Source organism: Mastigoproctus giganteus, chromosome 12, assembly GCF_048544385.1.
Source record: "Mastigoproctus giganteus isolate SK-2022 chromosome 12, ASM4854438v1, whole genome shotgun sequence".
NCBI lineage: Eukaryota > Metazoa > Arthropoda > Arachnida > Uropygi > Thelyphonidae > Mastigoproctus > Mastigoproctus giganteus.
This window is the reverse complement of record NC_143586.1, coordinates 53,165,807-53,184,802: the sequence shown is the minus strand read 5'-3', so window position 1 is coordinate 53,184,802 and position 18,996 is coordinate 53,165,807. Positions and strand designations below refer to the sequence as shown.

At 37.7% G+C, this 18,996-nt stretch overlaps 1 protein-coding gene across 1 annotated transcript in view; it reads left to right on the top strand.

Annotated features, from left to right (window-relative positions):
* LOC150077062 (solute carrier family 12 member 8) overlaps positions 1-18,996 on the top strand; it is a 179,950-nt gene that overhangs the window by 17,022 nt on the left and 143,932 nt on the right. Inside the window, exons 2-3 of the mRNA XM_090386023.1 lie at positions 4,430-4,629; positions 17,800-17,940. Of these exons, the coding sequence (XP_090242149.1) occupies positions 4,456-4,629; positions 17,800-17,940 (315 nt within the window). The 5' untranslated portion in view covers positions 4,430-4,455. The remainder of the gene's footprint in view (positions 1-4,429; positions 4,630-17,799; positions 17,941-18,996) is intronic.

Below are 18,996 nucleotides of genomic sequence, written 5' to 3'. Positions count from 1 at the left end.
ACAGCACCTGGGATTTCTCCCAACTCCACGTGTGTTTTGCTGTATCGAGGACAGTACACTGTCAAGCCAGAGACTTGAAAGTGTGTGGGCCGTATCTGTGCAGTGTGATATGTTGTGCCCATTGTTTGACTGGCTTATTGGATGCCAGGCCCCTAGTGGGGCCTGATGTTGCCCCTACCCTGCCATGTGGAGGCTAGCCAGGTGTATCCAGTATCACAACAAATTGCTCTGGCAGGTCCTGCCACCTAGTTTCCTGGGATTTCAGCGGCTAGGACCTAAAAAAAAAAAAAAAAAAAAAAAAAAAAATTATGCATTTGACATTAGTGCTTAATGGGATTACTGTTTGGAAATCACTGGTTGGGGTTGAATGCTAAAGAGATGTGTTAAAGGCCTAATAGGTCGGGCAAAATTTTGATGTTATTAAATTTAGACGTGAGGCTATACGCTAGATAAAAGCTAATAGTGTTTGTTGTCTTAATTAAAGATTTAGACAACATCTAAATTCCGGTGGAATTTAGACGTAGATTAGAATTTGGTGACATTGTTAAGGGTCAGTTGGTCGATTTAGTGAGAGAGAGGGGGGGGGAAGACTGAAGACTTGGGGGAAAACAGATAGAAGAATAGGGATGATAGAGTAGGATGATAGAGTAGCCATACTTTGCCTGGTGGAGACGAGCCCCACCAGACAAAGTATGGGGGGTAGGCAGGGAGGAGAGGAGACAGATCTGTCTCCTTCCCCCCCACCTGGGTGTGGGGTTTTAAAGGGAACCAGATTAGAGTACCCAGTTCAGATCGCCAATGGCATGTTGGCAGCAAAGCCGCAGAATGTCTTTGTCAGTGTCATGTCCAAGCAGTGTCGAATCCGGTATGAAGGTCAAACTGCCCATCCTGCTCTGGGGGTGGGATATGTTAGCTGGCAGTGGGGAACCCACCAGGCGAGGGGGTGGGAGAGACACACACATTTATTTGGGGAGGTCCAAGTAGTGGAACATAGTTGCCTACAGGGATCAGTTCTGGGGCCGCATGTGTGGAGTATAATCTTTAATGAATTTGTCTTGAATGGCTTGAGCAGGCTCAGTGCTCATGAGATTTTTCCTCTCACTCAAATTATGCACTTGAGGGGGCATAAATTCAAATTGAGGCAAGACTTGCAGAATAGATGTGTGAAAATTTGCATTTAGCCAGTGGGTGGTTGATTGCTAGAACAAACTTCCATCTGTCTTTGTGAAAATTGATAGCTTAAATAAATACAAGGAAGAACTGGACAAACTTTTGGAGTGAATGGATGGGTGAAATGGAAAGTATTTTTTTTTTTTTGGTTGATGTTGCATAAGCATATGCCACTGCTAATGCTAATGAGTTCCTCGAGTGTGACATGGGGGAACACTCAGGCTGTTGCATATGCAGACAATATGGTGTTCTTAATAGATAGGTGGAAATTTGACGATGAAACTGGAGGATAAGGCCAGTTCTATTTTAAAGGAATAAGGAATTATTAGAATGGAGTCAAGTCCATAAATTACAAATATCAGAAAAGAACACTGTGATTATATTAATGAAAGGAAAGTTAGGTCTGGTGAGTTCTTTGCTTGTTAAGTATGGGAATGTCTCTCTGAGGTATGTGTGTAGTGTCAGGGCTTTTCTTCATTGAACTTGTAAAGTATTTGAAATATAAGATAAAGATACTGATTCCAAGCTCTGGAGAGTGGTATGTGTGAGACGGGGAATAATAGGCCGATCATTGAACTTGCTGTATGAATGCATTTTTGTTCCCATCATTACTTATGCTTCTGGAGCTTGGTTTATTAGAGCTACAAATTCTATCATTAAAAAGCATTTTTTATTGGTACAAAGGTTTGCCCTTCTAGGCATAACTCTAGGCTCGAGTTATGATTAGGTTCAGTGTCCACGGATGTAGTTCAGGTAATATCTGGAAAGATGCCAATGGATTTATTGGTAATCCATGCTGGCTTGATATATATTGTTTAAGGAGAGGTATTCCCATGGAAACTGTGGGTATTTGATCGTGCCCTGTTGGTGGATGGGTGGGTGGGTGGGTGGTAGCTGTGGAGAAGAAAAGGATAAAAGATGAATTGGTTGAGAAATGGCAAGCGAAGTAGAACCATTCTGAGAAAGACGTTTTGTCTTCCTGCCATTAGTTACTACAGTTAATTTCAGGGCAAAGCCTTAGTTGTAGTTCTGTCTTAATGCTTTTTTCCTGCTGACCAGACATGGTCTAATGTCTAGGTTGAGCCAATTTAATTTGGTAAGATCAGGCTTTGGTTTGTGTGGTGCAATGGTGACCATCCAGTGCATGCTGAAGTGTCCTTATCTCAATCTAAGATCCTTACTCGAGTGGGAGACACTCTTACTGGATTGGCATACTGTCAAATAATTGTTTTGTAATCAAAATTATTTTTGGGCTTTTTTGCTAATATGTTACAAAACTTTTAAAAAGAAGGAACAGTGTTTCTAGATAGTAGTGGCCTGCCTCCCCACTGCAGGGGCAATACCCTAAGGTATTGAATAATTTGCCATTCCCTGCTGTGGGGTAGGGAATGGCAAGCTATTTGAGCTCATGCTTTTTGTTTATGTTTATTAATTAATTAACTTATTTATTGTTTAAAGTTTACTTTTGGAAACATCAACAACAAATAATAGCCAAAAATTCAAGTTTTGGAATTTAGTGCATGTAGGCTTCAGCCTTGTCGGCACTTCAAAAGTTCTGTTTCCTTAACATGAATATGCCCTCTGTGAAAAAGCACCATGATTTAAATTTCATAGCAAGGTGATGCTGTAAAATTTAAATTCAGATAATGCATATGGATCTTGTCTTTACTACTGTGTTGAAATACCCATGCAGTCCTATAGCACCGTACTATGTAAGAAAAACGTGGCTGTTCTAGGAGTTCTACGGAAGCAAAATTTCTATTTCAAAACATAACAGTTGTTATATTTTGAAATAGAAATTTTGCTTCCCTATGCTGCTTGGCTGTTCACTTGGTTACAATACATTATCTACAGTTCTGCATAGTTTGCTAATAGTAGTAGTAGTGGCATGTGATGCAAGAAAGCAAGTGTATGAGCTTATGCAGCATCAGCCAAAAAAAAAAAAAAAAAAAAAAATCACACCATTCCCTCCAAATGCCTGTCCAGTTATTCCTTAAATTTATTTAACCTATCAACTTCCACAATGACAGATGGAAGTTTTGTTCCAGCAATTAACCACCTGCTGGCTAAAGGCAAATTTCCGCACATCTATTCTACATCTGTCTTTTCTTAATTTTAATTTATGCCTCCTTAGGTTGGTAATCTGAACAAGTGGAAGGATCCCATTAGAATTCAGCGTGCTCAACCCATTCAAGGCCTTATACACCTCAATCAGCTCACCGTGCAGGTGCCTAGTCTCCAGCCACTGCAATTTGCAGAACTTAAGCCTCTCTTGGTAAGAGGATCCCTTCATTCCCCTCAGTTGAATATAAGCTCAAACTTTAATGCAGAGTACTTGGGTTCAGTCTTCAGTGAGAGCAGAGTCTTTACATAATTGAAATTTAATGCAAGGAACAATTTTGATTTTAAAGTAAGCTTTTCTTCTTCACTGCTAATGTAGGGCTCAATGCAGAATTAGGGTATGACCAAGACATAATTTAGAAAAAGGATGATACTGATTTTGATCAAATGGATCCTCAGAAATTCCATTTTTACGTTACCAGAAGCTTGCATTACCTCTTCCTTAAACATATTGTACGTAGCTGTACCATCAATTGCTGATTTGCTTTAATAAATTTAATTTTTTTTAAATGAATTTTTTTCTGAAATTTTAATTGACTTCTTTTTCAGAGATAGAGAAAAAATGGGATGTTTCACTTATGCTTACCATCAATAATATCAAATAAACTTGTACACTATTTCAATCACAAATTTTAAATATGCTATACCATCAAATGCTGATTCAAATGTAATAGTAACAAGTTTCCTCTATCTTTCCAGCCCTCAATTCTGTGGTACTGGAGAACTATAGGTTTCAGTAACCTTTCATGTAAAGGGATGGAGGAACTAAAATATTTACTTACCAAAATCCAGAAGTACCAGTATCATCTGGAAGAATAAATTTTTGTACTCTAGACTGTCCTTTCAGAGTGAGGGTGGAGGAGGATTTATATTAGTCTCTCCTCTGTAGAGGAATCAAATATCAAAAAATAGTATATTCCTTTAGTCAAAAGCTCTTCATTAGGAGATTAGTGGCTTGTATTAGTAAGACATTGCTAATGATCTTTAAATTATAGTATATATAAACTTTATTGGTTCGAATATTTTATTATTAATTTTATTATAACTGAGTTCATTATTAGAATCTGGATCATATTTGAACTTCCGACTGTTTTTTTATGTATTCTGTAAGTAATCATTATTTTGGTATTAATTATAGCAGAAAAAAATTTGTGATAATGTCAGATGGCTTCTCATAAGCCTAATAGGAGTCCTTCAAGACAGAATATTGATTGGGACCGCTTTGGCCTTAGTACAGATCTTCCTGGAGAAAAGATCAAATGGGAAAACCAGGATGATGATGTTGAACCATTTTGGAAAGATACATCAAGTCAGCAGGAATTATTTCATGAAGATCAGGTAAGTGTTTCTGTAGTTTCTTATTTTTAATCAATTCACTCTTTAGGCTCCTTAGACTTTGTCTACAATAATTAGATAACCATTCTGTGAACTTTACTTTGGCTTCACTCTAAACATGGTAATTCACTTGGAATTTATTGAATATTTTCAATCTAACTTCTCAAATAGTGGTAATCATAATATTTCTAATTCCAGCTAGCATCTATTGTACTAGTCTAGTTAGGAATGTCAATGCCTTTTGCTCAAAAGTAATATATATGCAAATTGTTCATTTGTTTTGTTTATATTGTTCTTATATACCGGGTGGTTATAAAATAAGTTTCCCTATTCAGGAGACGATAGTGTCAAAACGGTTAAGAGATAGCGTTTTGAAAATCGGTGGGTATGTCATTTAGGGTATGGGGAAGCAATTTGTAGAAGAAAAAAAATTAGTTCAAATTTCTGCCATCAGGGAAAAATAGCTCTGCACATATGTAAAAGTTGTAGTAGTAGTAATAGTGGCATGTGATGGAAGAAAGCAAGTGTATAAGCTTATGCAGCATCAGCCAAAAAAAAAAAAAAATCATGCCTTTCCCTCCAAATGCCTGTCCAGTTCCTCCTTAAATTTATTCAACCTATCAACTTCCACAACGACAGATGCAAGTTTGTTCCAGCAATTAACCACCCGCTGGCTAAAGGCAAATTTCCGTACATCTATTCTACATCTGTCTTTTCTTAATTTGAATTTATGCCCCTTAGGTTCATAATCTGAACAAGTGGAAGGATCCCATTAGAATTCAGTGTGCTCAACCCATTCAAGGCCTTATACACTTCAATCAGATCACCGTGCAGGTGCCTAGTCTCCAGCCACTGCAATTTGCAGAACTTAAGCCTCTCTTGGTAAGAGGTTCCCTTCATTCCCCTCACCAATCTTGTTGCCCTTCTCTGTACACGCTCAAGTAAATCTACATCCTTCCTAAAATGAGGCCTCCAGACCTGTATGCAGTACTCAAGGCGTGGCCTGACCATTGCCTTATACAGAGGGATAATCACCTCCTTTTCCCTGCTAGCAAAATTCCTATATATCCCATGACCTGCCCTGGCAGCCTGTCTGCATTGCTCAGAAAACTTCATATCTGACTGCACAATTACTCCCAGGTCTTTTTCATTTTCTATCACCTTAAGTGTAGTACCACACAGTTGGTACTTTTCTCTGGGGTTACTTCTACCCATATGCAGTACTTTGCATTTGTCAAGGTTAAACTTCAGTTGCCACTTCTTAGCTCATCTGCCCAAATTATCCAGATCCTGTTGCAGTAGCACACTGCCATTACTGTCATTAACAACCCTGCCAACCTCTGTATCATCTGCAACTTTCGACATTAAGCCTGATATACCTTCATCAATATCATTGATAAATATACTAAACAACAGTGGACCTAACACCGAACCCTGTGGGACTCCACTAATAACATTAGTCCAAGAAGAGCAGCACCCATTGATTACCACCCTCTGTCTTCTCCCAATTACCATCCTTTTATCCATTGTAGCAACTTACCCTTAATACCATTCTGCTCCAATTTGTATAATAGTCTTCCATGTGCAACAGTGTCAAAAGCTTTCCTGAAATCCAAATATATGATATCAAAATTATTTTTTGCATCCAGTTCCTTTGTAACCACATCATAATATCCTACCAAATTTGTCAGACAAGACTTTCCCTTAACAAATCCATGCTGTGTCTGAATTATTGCTGCAGTCTTGTCTAGATGATCCTGCAATGCATCTTTAACCAGTGACTCCATTATTTTACCCGGAATAGAAGTTAAATTAACTGGTCTGTAATTACTCGTGTCACCCTTCGATCCCCCTTTGTGAATTGGGATACATTTGCACATTTCCAGTCCGTGGGAACCTCCCCCGAGTCCAAGGATACTCTCGTTTGTTTGTTGTTTGGTTTTTAGGAGCATTAGCAACTAAGGCCATATTGCTTCGGGAATATGCGGTGGTCATTCCCTGAACTTTCCGCTTCCTCCGTATTTGGTGGTGACGAGCTCGAACCCCGGTCTAATCAAGAAGCATGTGCTACGCACTGTCCAAGGATCTCATAATTATGGCTAAGGGTTTGCTCAGTTGCTTTGCCGCCTCCTATAATATAACTGGATAGATCCCATCCACCCCAGGTGCTTTTCATATGTTTAACTTCAACAATTTCTCCTCCACTATGCTCTCAGTTATTACAAAATCATTAAGTATCCTGCTACAGTTTGATAACCTTCTGCCATTTTCAAACTTTAATAATTCCTCATGTGTGAATTATCAGTTTGTTTGCTATCTGAGCAGGATCATCAACAGTCGAACCATTGATGTCAAGTGGACCAATCAGATTCATCCCCTTTCTTTTTAGAGTTTATATAAGTAAAGAAATCCTTACTGTTTTTCTTAGCATCTTTTGCCAAGGATTTCTCGTAATCTGCCTTCGCCTGCCTAACCTCCTTTGTCACCTGATTACAGACTAGCTTATATCTGCCATAGGCTTCTGAGTCGCTTGATAATTTATATGCATCCCATGCAATTATCTTCTCTGTTAAGAGTCTCATTAGTTCATTTGATAACCATTTAGGCCTAAACCTTGAACAATATTTCTTAATAGGTATGAAACGTCTAGTAGCATCCACAATTAATTCCTTGAATGCTTCCCACTTTGAATTTTCTGTTGGTAACATCGTCAGTTGATCCCACTGTACAGGATTTAAAAACTTTCTGAGACCACTGTACTCACCTTTACGGAAGCAATAACCCTTTCCTTTACCCCTGATGGTAATTAAATCTTTAAGTAAATCCCACATCAGTACACTCTGATCACTGCCACCTAGTGGTTTCTTTATCTGCAAATTCTTAATACAGGAATGATCACTGCTGATAACCAGATCAAGAGTATTACTCTCTCTGGTTGCCTCTCGAACATGCGGCGCCTCCGTAGCCAGGTGGGAAGGAGCAGCAGTGCGTAGCACACGCTTCTTGATTAGACCGGGGTTCGAGCCCGTCACCACCAAATGTGGAGGATGCGGAAAGGTCAGGGAATGACCACCGTATATCCCGGAGCAATATGGCCTTAGTTGCTAATGCTCCTAGAAACCAAATAACAACAACAACTCGAACATGCTGCTGCAGAAAACAATCATCCAATAAATCCACAAAAATCTGACTAGTGTGTGAGTGACCAACCCACAAGTTCCAGTCAATATCTGGGAAGTTAAAATCCCCCATTATAAGACATTCTGATATACTAGCCCACTCTATTTCTCTTTACAATTGTTCATTGTACTCATTCGAGTCATTAGGCCTATAACGCACTCCCAGTCTTATTTTTGCTTTCGCAGTGCTTATGTCAAACCAAACTGACTGAACAGTGCACTGTTCATCTATATCAACTGGGTGCACTTCTTTTGATTTTGTTTTTCTTAATTAACAGCATAACCTCCTCCCTGTCTATCCTTTCTGTACACATTGTACTCCCCAAATTCCAGTTCTGCATTCCTCATATCTGTGTGACACCACGTCTCTGCTATCCCAACAATATCCGCCTTTGATGTCTTGACCAACACTTCAAATCAAATTTATTTACTATACTTCTAGCATTGGTGGTATACATGCAAGCATACATGCCCCTATTCCTAGTTACCCTAACACATCCCATATACCCACCTATTTCACGATGACTGCCATCCATCCCTGAAACCCCCAACACCCCTTGCTCCAGGTCGCTACTATTATTCTAATTATTCTAATAGAATAATAGTTTAACAGTAGCCACAGGTACAGGAGAAGGTGATTCTTGCACAACTTCTAGTCCTTGTACCCCCCAAATCTAACAGTTTTCCGACCCACCTAACACTGCCTCGATAGCATCAGCAAATATTCTTGCACCCTTTCTATTTAAGTGTATCCCATCCCTGTAGAAGCAGTCTCTCCTGTTAACAAGTACAGACCAGGCTGAAAAAAATTCTATCCCTTGAGCCTTGCACAATCTTTCCAGGGCCGAATTGATTGACAAGGCTCTCATCATATACTCCCTTCTATCATGTTTGGGCAGAATTGCAGACACTTTCAAATTCAACCCTAATTCCCGGCTTTTTTTCAACAGTGACCTGTTCTTGTTAAGTAATTCTGCCGGTCTCCTACTCTTAATATCATTAGTGCCAACTTGTACAACTATATCACCCTTTGTGCTCTTAAAAGATCTCCTCTCTACAACGTCATCAACCTTGGCCCCTGGCAGACATACCCTGGTCCTGTTCCACCTATCCTTTTTACAAAGCATGTTCCCCGTTTCCCTGACAATAGAGTCGCCAACAACTACTAGTTCCTGTGGGATCAGTGCATTCTGCCTTGGGGTTGCCACTGTGTTGTGTGATGACCAAGTGGCGTTGATGTGGGCAGCTGAGAGCTTGATGGGCCCTTCAATTTAGATCCTTCGAGGGCAACCACCCTGTCCTTCTAGCTCACATGTGGGCCTCATTTACTTCATGACACACTGCTTACGCACATGACATTGTGTTAGATAAAAGCAGAAAGGACAATGCCACTGTCAATAACCATTATGGTTCTTATAAAAAAAAACGAACGTGCTCTTTTAGTAAAACTGTTCTACCAGAATAATAGCTAATGCAACTACGTGAATATCAGAAACTTAAAGGTTTGCGTAAGGGACCTTTGACCTTGTCAGTGGGTCTTCGAAAACTAATAAAGAAATCTGGTCCCCTGCCTGGAATTACACCTAATTCCCCGGGTGGCCGCCCGGGGAGTAAGGTGTAATTCCAGGCAGGGGACCAGATGACCACTTATTGGAACGGAGGTAGTGGATGAAGTGGCGGTTGCAATTGGCAGAATTTGAAACAGTACCAGTCAGTAGTGCCTGCTAGAGGTGTGTCAAGAGACTTGAACCTTCCTTGGTCTACTGTATGTAAAGTGCGTCAAATAATTTTACGCTGGTTCCCATACAAGATTCACTTAGTGGAAGAACTAAAGTCTTGTGATCAGCAACAACGAATAGACTTTGCTCTATGATTTCTGGCTCGTATGGAACTTGATGATACATGGGCTCGAATGATCATCTGGTCTGATAAGGCACATTTTTGAGAAGTTCCCCATATTTCCGAATATGGGGAACTTCTCGTCCATCTGCTGTGCATGAAAGACCACTACAAAGTCCATACATTACAGTATGGTGTGGATTCATAGCAGAATTTATAATCAGACCATTTTTCTTTGAAGAGCCTACGCCCCACGGGCCCCCTTGTAAGGTGTATGGTAACTAGTGCACGGTACTGCGCTCTTATAAGAGATCACATTATTCCCGCTCTGCAAGAAAGGCAATGCTTGGAGACCGTAGTGTTCATGCAAGATGGTACCCCTCCCTACATTGGTCGACAAGTGAAAGAACTGCTCCGTTCAACATTCGGAAATGATTGCATCATTTCTAGAGACTTTCCACAGTTCTGACGACCAGCCCTCAATCCCTGTGATTTCTGGCTGTGGGGATACCTGAAAGGTAGAGTTTACCATGGCGGCATACAGACACTTGTCGATTTGAAAGCAAGCATTAAACAGCATGTAGCCAACATCCCAAATGAGATGCTACATGAAATTCTGTTGCAAGAAGTCCTCCATTTTCAGAATGTCATCCCAGGTGAAGGAAAGCATATAGAACAATATCTGTAGGGCACCTTCCAAGCAATTCTTTCATAAGGATATCAATTAGCATCCCTCACCAATCTGCAAGTGTAGCCTCCAGATCTGAACAATATTCGAAATGCTTTCTTGCTATTATTTTGCATAAAAGGACAATGACATCCTTTTTTTTTTTTTTTATACTTGCAAAGGTCTTAATATCATAGATGGGTGACAGTGTACCTTCCTGGCTGCTTGTTTATACTGCATTTAAAATTTCATGCCTGACTGATCATGAAATTTCATTAACTGAACAAAATTCTTCATCCCCCTTTTCTGAATGGCACTTTGTCTCCATTAGTCCTTATTATATTAGAATTGGTGGCCTAATCAAAAATTTAGGTTTGTTTAATTTACAATATTCCTGGCATTATATAGAGACAAATTAAATTTTGCATCTTTTAACAACCTTGACACAACCTCTTTAGTTACTTAAACATTTTTCCCAGTGGTATCCAGGTATTGGTTTTTGCATTTATTTTAATGTTTCTTTCTGTGCATAAGGTAATTGCAGGTCAGACAGAAGTACTCAGGGAGGGTGAAAGTGTGATTTTTTTTTTTTTTTTTTTTTTTTTTTTTTGGCCCATGTCACTAACCTACATTATTCCAATTAATCCTCTAATAACCTCCTGAATTAACAGTTTGAGTAAAACTTTTAAGGTGTCCTCAATGACACTAGCAAAAACCTGTGTATTGCACTTCCTCCGAAATGAATTCCATTTTTACAAAACATTTCTTCTATTAATTATGGCAGGCTATGCTGAGAAAAATTTCCCCCATAATCCTTGTAGAGCCCCTTAAGTCCAGAATTAATCCACAAGACTTTCATTGTATATTCCCTTATGCTATATATGGTCAGAATTGCAGACACAAGAACACTTTGTCCCTCCATGAAAAATTTTTCCAGCATGATGTTATGTTTCTTGACTAAGTCATCAGTTTGTTTTAAGTCAGTAGTACCCACATGGATTTGATTTGTATTTTATTTTACTGGCACATTAGCAACTAAGGGTATAATGCACCACCCACATGGATCACCATACATTCTTTAGTGCTCTTAAAAACTGGTAATTGGTTTGTCGCATTGTCAGTTTTTTTTTGCTTCTGTCAGATATACTCTGGTTTTGTTCCACCTGTCTTTATTATAAAGTATATTTCCAGTTTTCCTTACAGTTAAATCCTCCAGTAAGCCTATCTCTTGTGTAGATCCAGGGCATTCTGCTTTAAAAAGGAATGCAGAATTAGGTTAAGGCTGTGATGGCCTTCTTCATTAGTTGTACTCAAATTCTTTAAGGGAAGTGTGGAGCACAGCTACCAGAGATTAGTAGAAACTCTTTCACAATGCATTGAAACAGTCATTACAGCCAAAGTTGTGCTAACACACTGCTAATTCCTTTCAGTAAATATATGTTTTGTTCATAATTAGGAATGTCCCATGGGCTTTAGTAGAATTGTGTATATATCATCTAGTACAGAAGATTACCAGATAATCTACCTGTCTAATAACTATTGGTGACTGGGTAAGGGAGAAGTGTCCATTATTACTGAATGTCCATTAAATCAAAAGTTGTTTTTTGATACCATTTGTACCTTGCATAATTGAAAATTTAAGCACCCTATATATATATGTAGTAGAAACAATAAAATAAAGTTAAACAATAAAAAACATGCTTTTATTTACCTTGACTTTATTGATTGATGCAGAGTAGATAATTTACTATGAACACAGTGGTATAATTTTTTTTTTTTTTTTTTTTTATGTTAAATCTGAAAGGCATTAAATCAGGATCCATAAAATCAAGTTTCACTGTACACAGTGTTAGCTATCTTCTAGGTATCTTGGGTTGCAGTTTGAGCTTTTCTTGTCATTTTCATTCTTTATACTGTTCATAATTAAAACAGTGCAGATAAGATTTAATATTAATAGTGGAAAATGATGCAAGAAGCATGCATCATTTCCACAACACCAAATGGAAGTGTGTTCCAACAATCAACTACCCTCTGGATGAAAATCCAGAGGGTAGTTACATTCCCATCCTCAATGTAAATTTATGTCCTTTTTATTTGTGTTCAACAAGCAAGGGTAAGGATACTAGCAACGTTGAGCTTACGCAATCCAATCCGAGTTTTAAACATTTCAGTCAGATCTCCTCTCCTCTTAATGTCCAGATGCTGCAATTTTCAGAACTGAAGCCCTTCCTGTTAAGAGCACCCTTTTGTTCTCGTTGGAATGCAAAAAATCCACATCCCTAAAAAATGAGGTTTCCAAACCTCTTTGTGGTACTGAAGGTGTGGTTTAACAGCAGAATAATTACCTTTCTTCCCCGCTGAGAAAATTCCTGTATGTTGTTGACAAAACCCTGTGAGCTGTCCTAGCAGGCCATCTCCAATGATCAAACTTTGTCTGATTACACAATTACCCCCAGGTTTTTTCGATTCTCATTACCCTCAGTGTTGTACCACACATCTGAAATGTTATTTTGGGATTACTGCTACCCATATGCAGTACCTTGCATTTGTACATGTTAAACTTCACTTACCACTTCTCAGCCCATTACCTAATTTTTCTAGATCTTGTTGCAGTAGCATACTCTGATTACTGGCATTAATCACCCTACCAACTTTTGTGTCATCTGCAAATTTAGGCACTAAGCCTGATACGCCTTCATCAAACTTATTCATAAACATTACAAAACAACAGTAGGTCCAGTACTGAACTCTGAGGGATCCACTAATAACATTAGTCCAAGGAGGAGCTTGACCCATTAGAACACTGATCCAATTTGTATAGGTATGAACAGAGTCAACAGCTTTTTTGAAATCTAAATATGATGTCAGAATTATTTTTCAGTATTATTAGCAGCATACAATGCAAGAAAGTAAGCTTATACAGCCAAAAAAAAAAAAAAAAAAAAACCGCCCACATTACATCTCCAACAGTTTGTCTAGTTTCTCCTTGAATTTATTCAAACTACTGACAATCACAACAAATGATAGTTTGTTCCAACAATTGCCTACCTGCTAGCTGAAGGCAAACTTCCACACATCTAACCTACAACCATCCTTCCTCAGTTTGTGTCGTGACCACCAAATACGAAGGATGCGGAAAGGTCAGAGAATGACCACTGCATATCCCCGGGGCAATATGGCCTTAGTTGCTAATGCTCCTAAAAACCAAATAACATAACATAAGTTTGTGTGTAGTCTCAGTAAGAGGAAGCGTGCTGTCATTTAGATGGATTTCAATGGATTACTCAATCCATTCAAAGCCTTAAACACCTCAATCAGATCACCTCACTAGTGTCTAGAGTCCAGACATTGCAGTTTGCAGCTGAAGCCTTTCTTGGTAAGTGCACTATTTTCCTCCCTGCTCCAATCTCATTCCCCTTTTCTGCATCCATTCCAATAGATCTAGATCCTTCCTAAAATGAGCCAAGGTGTGGCCTAACCATTGTCTTATACAATGTGATAATCACCTCCCCCTGCTAGCATAATTCATATATGTCATTGACAAAACCCCGCGAGCTGTCTTGGAAGCCTTTCTGATTTATTTAACATAAATAAGATTTATGTCTTAAATCTCCTGATTGTAGTACTTGCGCCAGTTGCATTACTAAAATTATTTTTACAGGAATAGACTCCTTTATTTCTCATTCTACCCTAGGCAGCATTCACAGTGTTGTTGGTTTTTCAAGAAAACATCAAAGGTATGTTATGTTATACAAAGTGCTCTAGTATGGAGGACTTTTTGTCAATTTTCAGTCAAATACTTCTCTTTGAAGAGAGATGTTCTCAACAGTTCTTTCCTCTGTTAATTTTCAATCTTTGTAATGTATCTTCACAATTTTTGGACTGATTACACTTATTAGGAACTCATTTTGTTGTTGCCATACAAATTAATTCTTAAAATGTGTACTAATTTCTTGGTATTCTAAGTATGCTAATAATTGCGAACTGCTACATATATTTCTATGCCTAAAAACTTCCATTTTTCACCAATTTCATTGTCTTTGTTTCTGTTTTACTTTAAAATGATGTGCATTAAAATTAAAACTGCACTAGCTAAGGACACCATATTCTGACCACGGGTCATGAATGATTAATGGATCACAAGCATGCACAGGCCTGGCATAGCCAAGTGGTCAGGAGTGAGAGTGCAGTAGCATGTGCTTTTTGAGTGCACTGGGGTGCAAGCCTGTGACTGCTAAATACGATTAACTTTTGTATTGACGATTTATTGTAAACTCCAATGACCTGGTGGTCGTGCCAGAATATAAACTAGAACAAGCATGCACCCTGTTCCTTCAAATGCTTCCTATATTGTTACAATTAACTCTGGTCCTCATAATGTAACACATTAACACAAATGCATTGCTGTGTTATAGCAGAGTGCTCAAGTGTGAACAAGGCCTTAGCCTTTCATCCTTTATCTCAAACCATTTTTTTAATAAATGTACTATGATTTGGCACAAAAGTAAAAACTCATTGGTTGAATTGAATTATGATTCTCAGCTTTTTTTTTTTTTTTTTAACAACACAAACTTTTTCCATACTTGTAAGTTATTAATTAATGTGAACTAGATTTTGAAAGTTATTAAATCCAAGAACCCTAGCCATTTTGGTTTCTATGACAGTTTGTGTATGGAGTGGATTGTCTACAGTACACAATGTTACAATCCATTACATACACAAATTTTCGATTTAATATGCACAGTAATTCAGTGTATGGGATCATACCACATTACCAGAAGGAATTTCACTGTGCCCTCCTGCATGCACCACTAGTGCCTCTAGACCAGTGGTTGCCAAAGTGGTCGATATCGACCCCCAGAAGTCGATATAACATTGTTAGGGGTTGATTCAGGCTTGGGGTCGATAGAAAAATATGACATCATTGTACGGGTAATATTTAATTCGGTTAACTTGGATTACCTCCATCCTGAATGACAACGCAATTAAGAGTGAATCATGGAAACAGCGACATGAATAGGACCTGTAAGATGGAGCAAGGTCATGAAAATAGTTACGGAGGCCAATCAAGTAGGCCAAAATGACGTATTTACCAATAAACAAATGTCGGTGGTTCCCGCGCGGCGGGAGCGAGATTGCAACATGTGCACGGTTGCTTATTTACTTATACTTACACGTATTCGATCCCGGTCTCATTTTTGCGCATCGACATACAAGTGAGCGTTAATGTTCTAAAATTCATCAACATACATATTATAATTCAATCGTCATTCATTCACGAACTAAACTTCTCTATGTTGAAGAGTTGAGCAGGGCAGATAGTTTTGTACATCCTATAGAAATACATGAGTAGGTATATTATTTAGACTTATTACTTTTGCTTACTGACTTCAATTTTAATTATTTTGTTACAACTCCAGTAGCCAGGTGGACAGGAGCAGCAGTGCGTAGCATACGCTTCTTGATTAGAATGGGGTTCGAGCCCATGACCACCAAATACGGAGGATGCGGAAAGGTCAGGGAATGACCACCGTATATCCCTGGAGCAATATGGCCTTAGTTGCTAATGCTCCTAAAAACCAAATAACAAACAAACAACCCCAGTAACCACAATGGCAGCTTCAGATTCTAAAAAGAAATGCAGACAATATTCGTTAGAATATTTGAAACTTGGGTTTATTGCTTCATTAACAAACAAAATGAGGCCTATGTGTCTTCTTTGTGAAAAAACTTTTAGTAACGATGCAATGAAACCATCAAAAATGAAAGATCATCTTCAAAGACTCCATCCCGATAAGAAAGATAAAGATCTTGACTTTTTTAAAGAACTGAAAGAGTAATAAACACACATCGACCAACTATAAAATCATTTATGAAAGCACTTGCCAAAGCTGACAATAAACAAGGATTAACAGCCTTCTACAATATTTCTTTTAATATAGCAAAAAAAGGAAAACCATATACAATTGCAGAGGACATTGTTATACCTGCAATCAAAGAAGTAATTGAAACCATAACAAAAAAAGATTCTGGCCCTGTTTTAAAATGCTTACCATTGAGTGCGAATACCGTGAAAAGGCGTATTGGTGAAATGGCTGAAGATGTAGAAAAAAACTGTAGTAAAAGGTAAAAAACTGTAGTATCAGAACTCAAAAATAGTAAGTTCTCCATCCAACTCGATGAATCTACATTCGATATTTCTTCTATTCTTATGGCTTACGTAAGATATTATAGTAAAACCAAACATCAAATTATTGACGAATTTTTATTTGCAAAATATCTTGAAAGTGATGGAACGGGGTTGACAATTTTTCAGCAATTGGAGGAATATTTAAATAAGTATGATATTCCATTTACTAATATAACAGCAGTAGCCACAGATGGCACACCTGCAATGGTGGGCCATTATCGAAGTTTCGCTGCCTTTCTGAAAGAAAAAGTTCAAAGTGTACATACTATTCACTGTGTGTTGCACCGAAACCATTTGGTGGCAAAAACTCTGTGACGAACTGCATGATACTCTAAGATTGTGTATTAAATCTATTAATCAAATTAGAGCTCATTCTCTTAAATCGCAATTGTTTGCCAAACTTTGTGAAAAAAATGATGAAGTATCAAACCAATTACTCTTGCATACTGAAGTAAGATGGTTGTCTAGAGGTGCAAGTCTACAAAGATTTGTTGAGTTGTTCGACTCAACCCTAGAGTTTCTTACAGATGTTAATTTGTTTTTGAGTGATGAACTGAAGAGAAATAAGAATCATATTTTCTACTTGGTGGACTTATTTTCAAAATTTAATAACGTGCAGACCTGTCTACAAGGTAAAGATGTCACGATTATTCAAGCTCCGATGATTCTTTTAGGCTTCCAAGCTAAATTAGCCTTATTTAAATCATCATTGTTACAAAAAGATTTTCAGTACTTTTCGAATCTACAGCAATTGGAAGTAAAAGATGGAGACTTAGAAATATACACAAAACATCTTCCAAATTTGAGTGACGATTTTAAATTGCGCTTTGCAGATTTTGAAAACATGCACATTCCAGATTGGATTAAAAAAGGATTTTTGTTGGTGGTTGTTAAAGCTTCCACCGTTGGATGGGTGGAAGGTTGGGTTGTGATGGGAAAAGCCTTCCATAAAACAAAAAAAAACAGCATTTCTTTGTTATTTACAATCTATGTAATAAGTTTCTTCTTGCTTCTCAAACATTACTATCCACGGTGCTAGCATGCCACTAGCTCCATAAAAGTTATAATGGAGTTTACAACAGAAATATTGAACACTTGCTTAAACTAATTATCTATTTATGGTTCTACTTCTAATTCACTAACTGAACTTTTGTTTTTCTTGTTTGTTCTTTTATTTCTGTTCCAAGGACCAGTATAGAGTGAAGTTTCAAAATTTTAATTAATTTTACTTAAGATATTTCAGTTCATAAGTTTATTTAAAAAAACAAAACAACAACAAAAAAATCGTTAAATTTCAGGCCGCTAGCAGTAAGCCATGGTGGAAAACCAATTTTTTTCTCTCAGAGCCAGTACTCTTTGGAACATGGGATGGAGTTTTCACATCATGCATGATAAACCTATTCAGTGTAATAGTATTTCTTCGAGTTGGCTGGATTGTGGTAAGTTATCCTTCTTTATGTGTCTTTTCTGATAGCAGTCATAACTTATTTTTTTCTGTATGTAACTCTCAGTAAGAATCAGGATGCAGCTACATATTAATTTAATTAATAGTAAATTCTTTAATTCCAGAAAGGATAAAAGCTCATAAAAAATAACTTTAAACTCATGTGCATGCCCATGAATGCAAGGGTTCACCCTACTTATTTAAGTGAAACCAATCTCCAGTATGGTTATACAAATTCAAAAGGGAATATTCTTTTTTTTTAAAATCCTTTAGCTTTTCTTTCTTAAACAAAATTTTACAGTACTATTAAACATGATCTAAGTTTACGTTAAACATAATAAATAAAAAATAATGGGAGCTGGGCAGAACAAATCTTAGAGGACAGGCAAATAAGTCACCAGCCTTTGAACTAAAAATTAAATGTACAAAAATAAAATAAGCATTAGTTGACCCTGCTACATTTGAATTCCTAAATAAAATTGCTAGAAGGATAATGGGATAATTGCAGACTGTAACTTAGTTAATACTATTTACAAATGCAGCAGATAACTATTTAGCCACAGACTGAAACTAATATAGACTGCACACTAAATCTTTGTAGCAGCAGTTAAGTCTACTGAAATTTGTGAAAGTTTTGGCAGAGTTGACTGAAATTGCATAGTATCAGCAAGTTCTGTCAAAACATGAAATTGCATACAGTTGAACCTCTGAAACTTTGTGACCTGAGACTTGCTAGATCTTGGAATTTTACAGATTTTAGTTAGGCATATTATAGTCATACATAAATGAGAATGAAAAAATAAATAAATAAAATACTACACTGCTACTGTATATTGCAGTTTATTGTACATATGAGAACCGGTACAAAAGTAATGCCTGCTAATTTTTTGATTTCAAATGTGCCACTGTAGATCATTTTGCATGTCACTGAGTGGTCACTAGAAGTGTCTAGTTTCACCATACTGAGTGGCACTGTGATTGGTCTTGTGAGTGCAGCACACTGATAGTTCAAAATGGTGGATGTTTCAGATATACGTATCAAGCAAAGGGT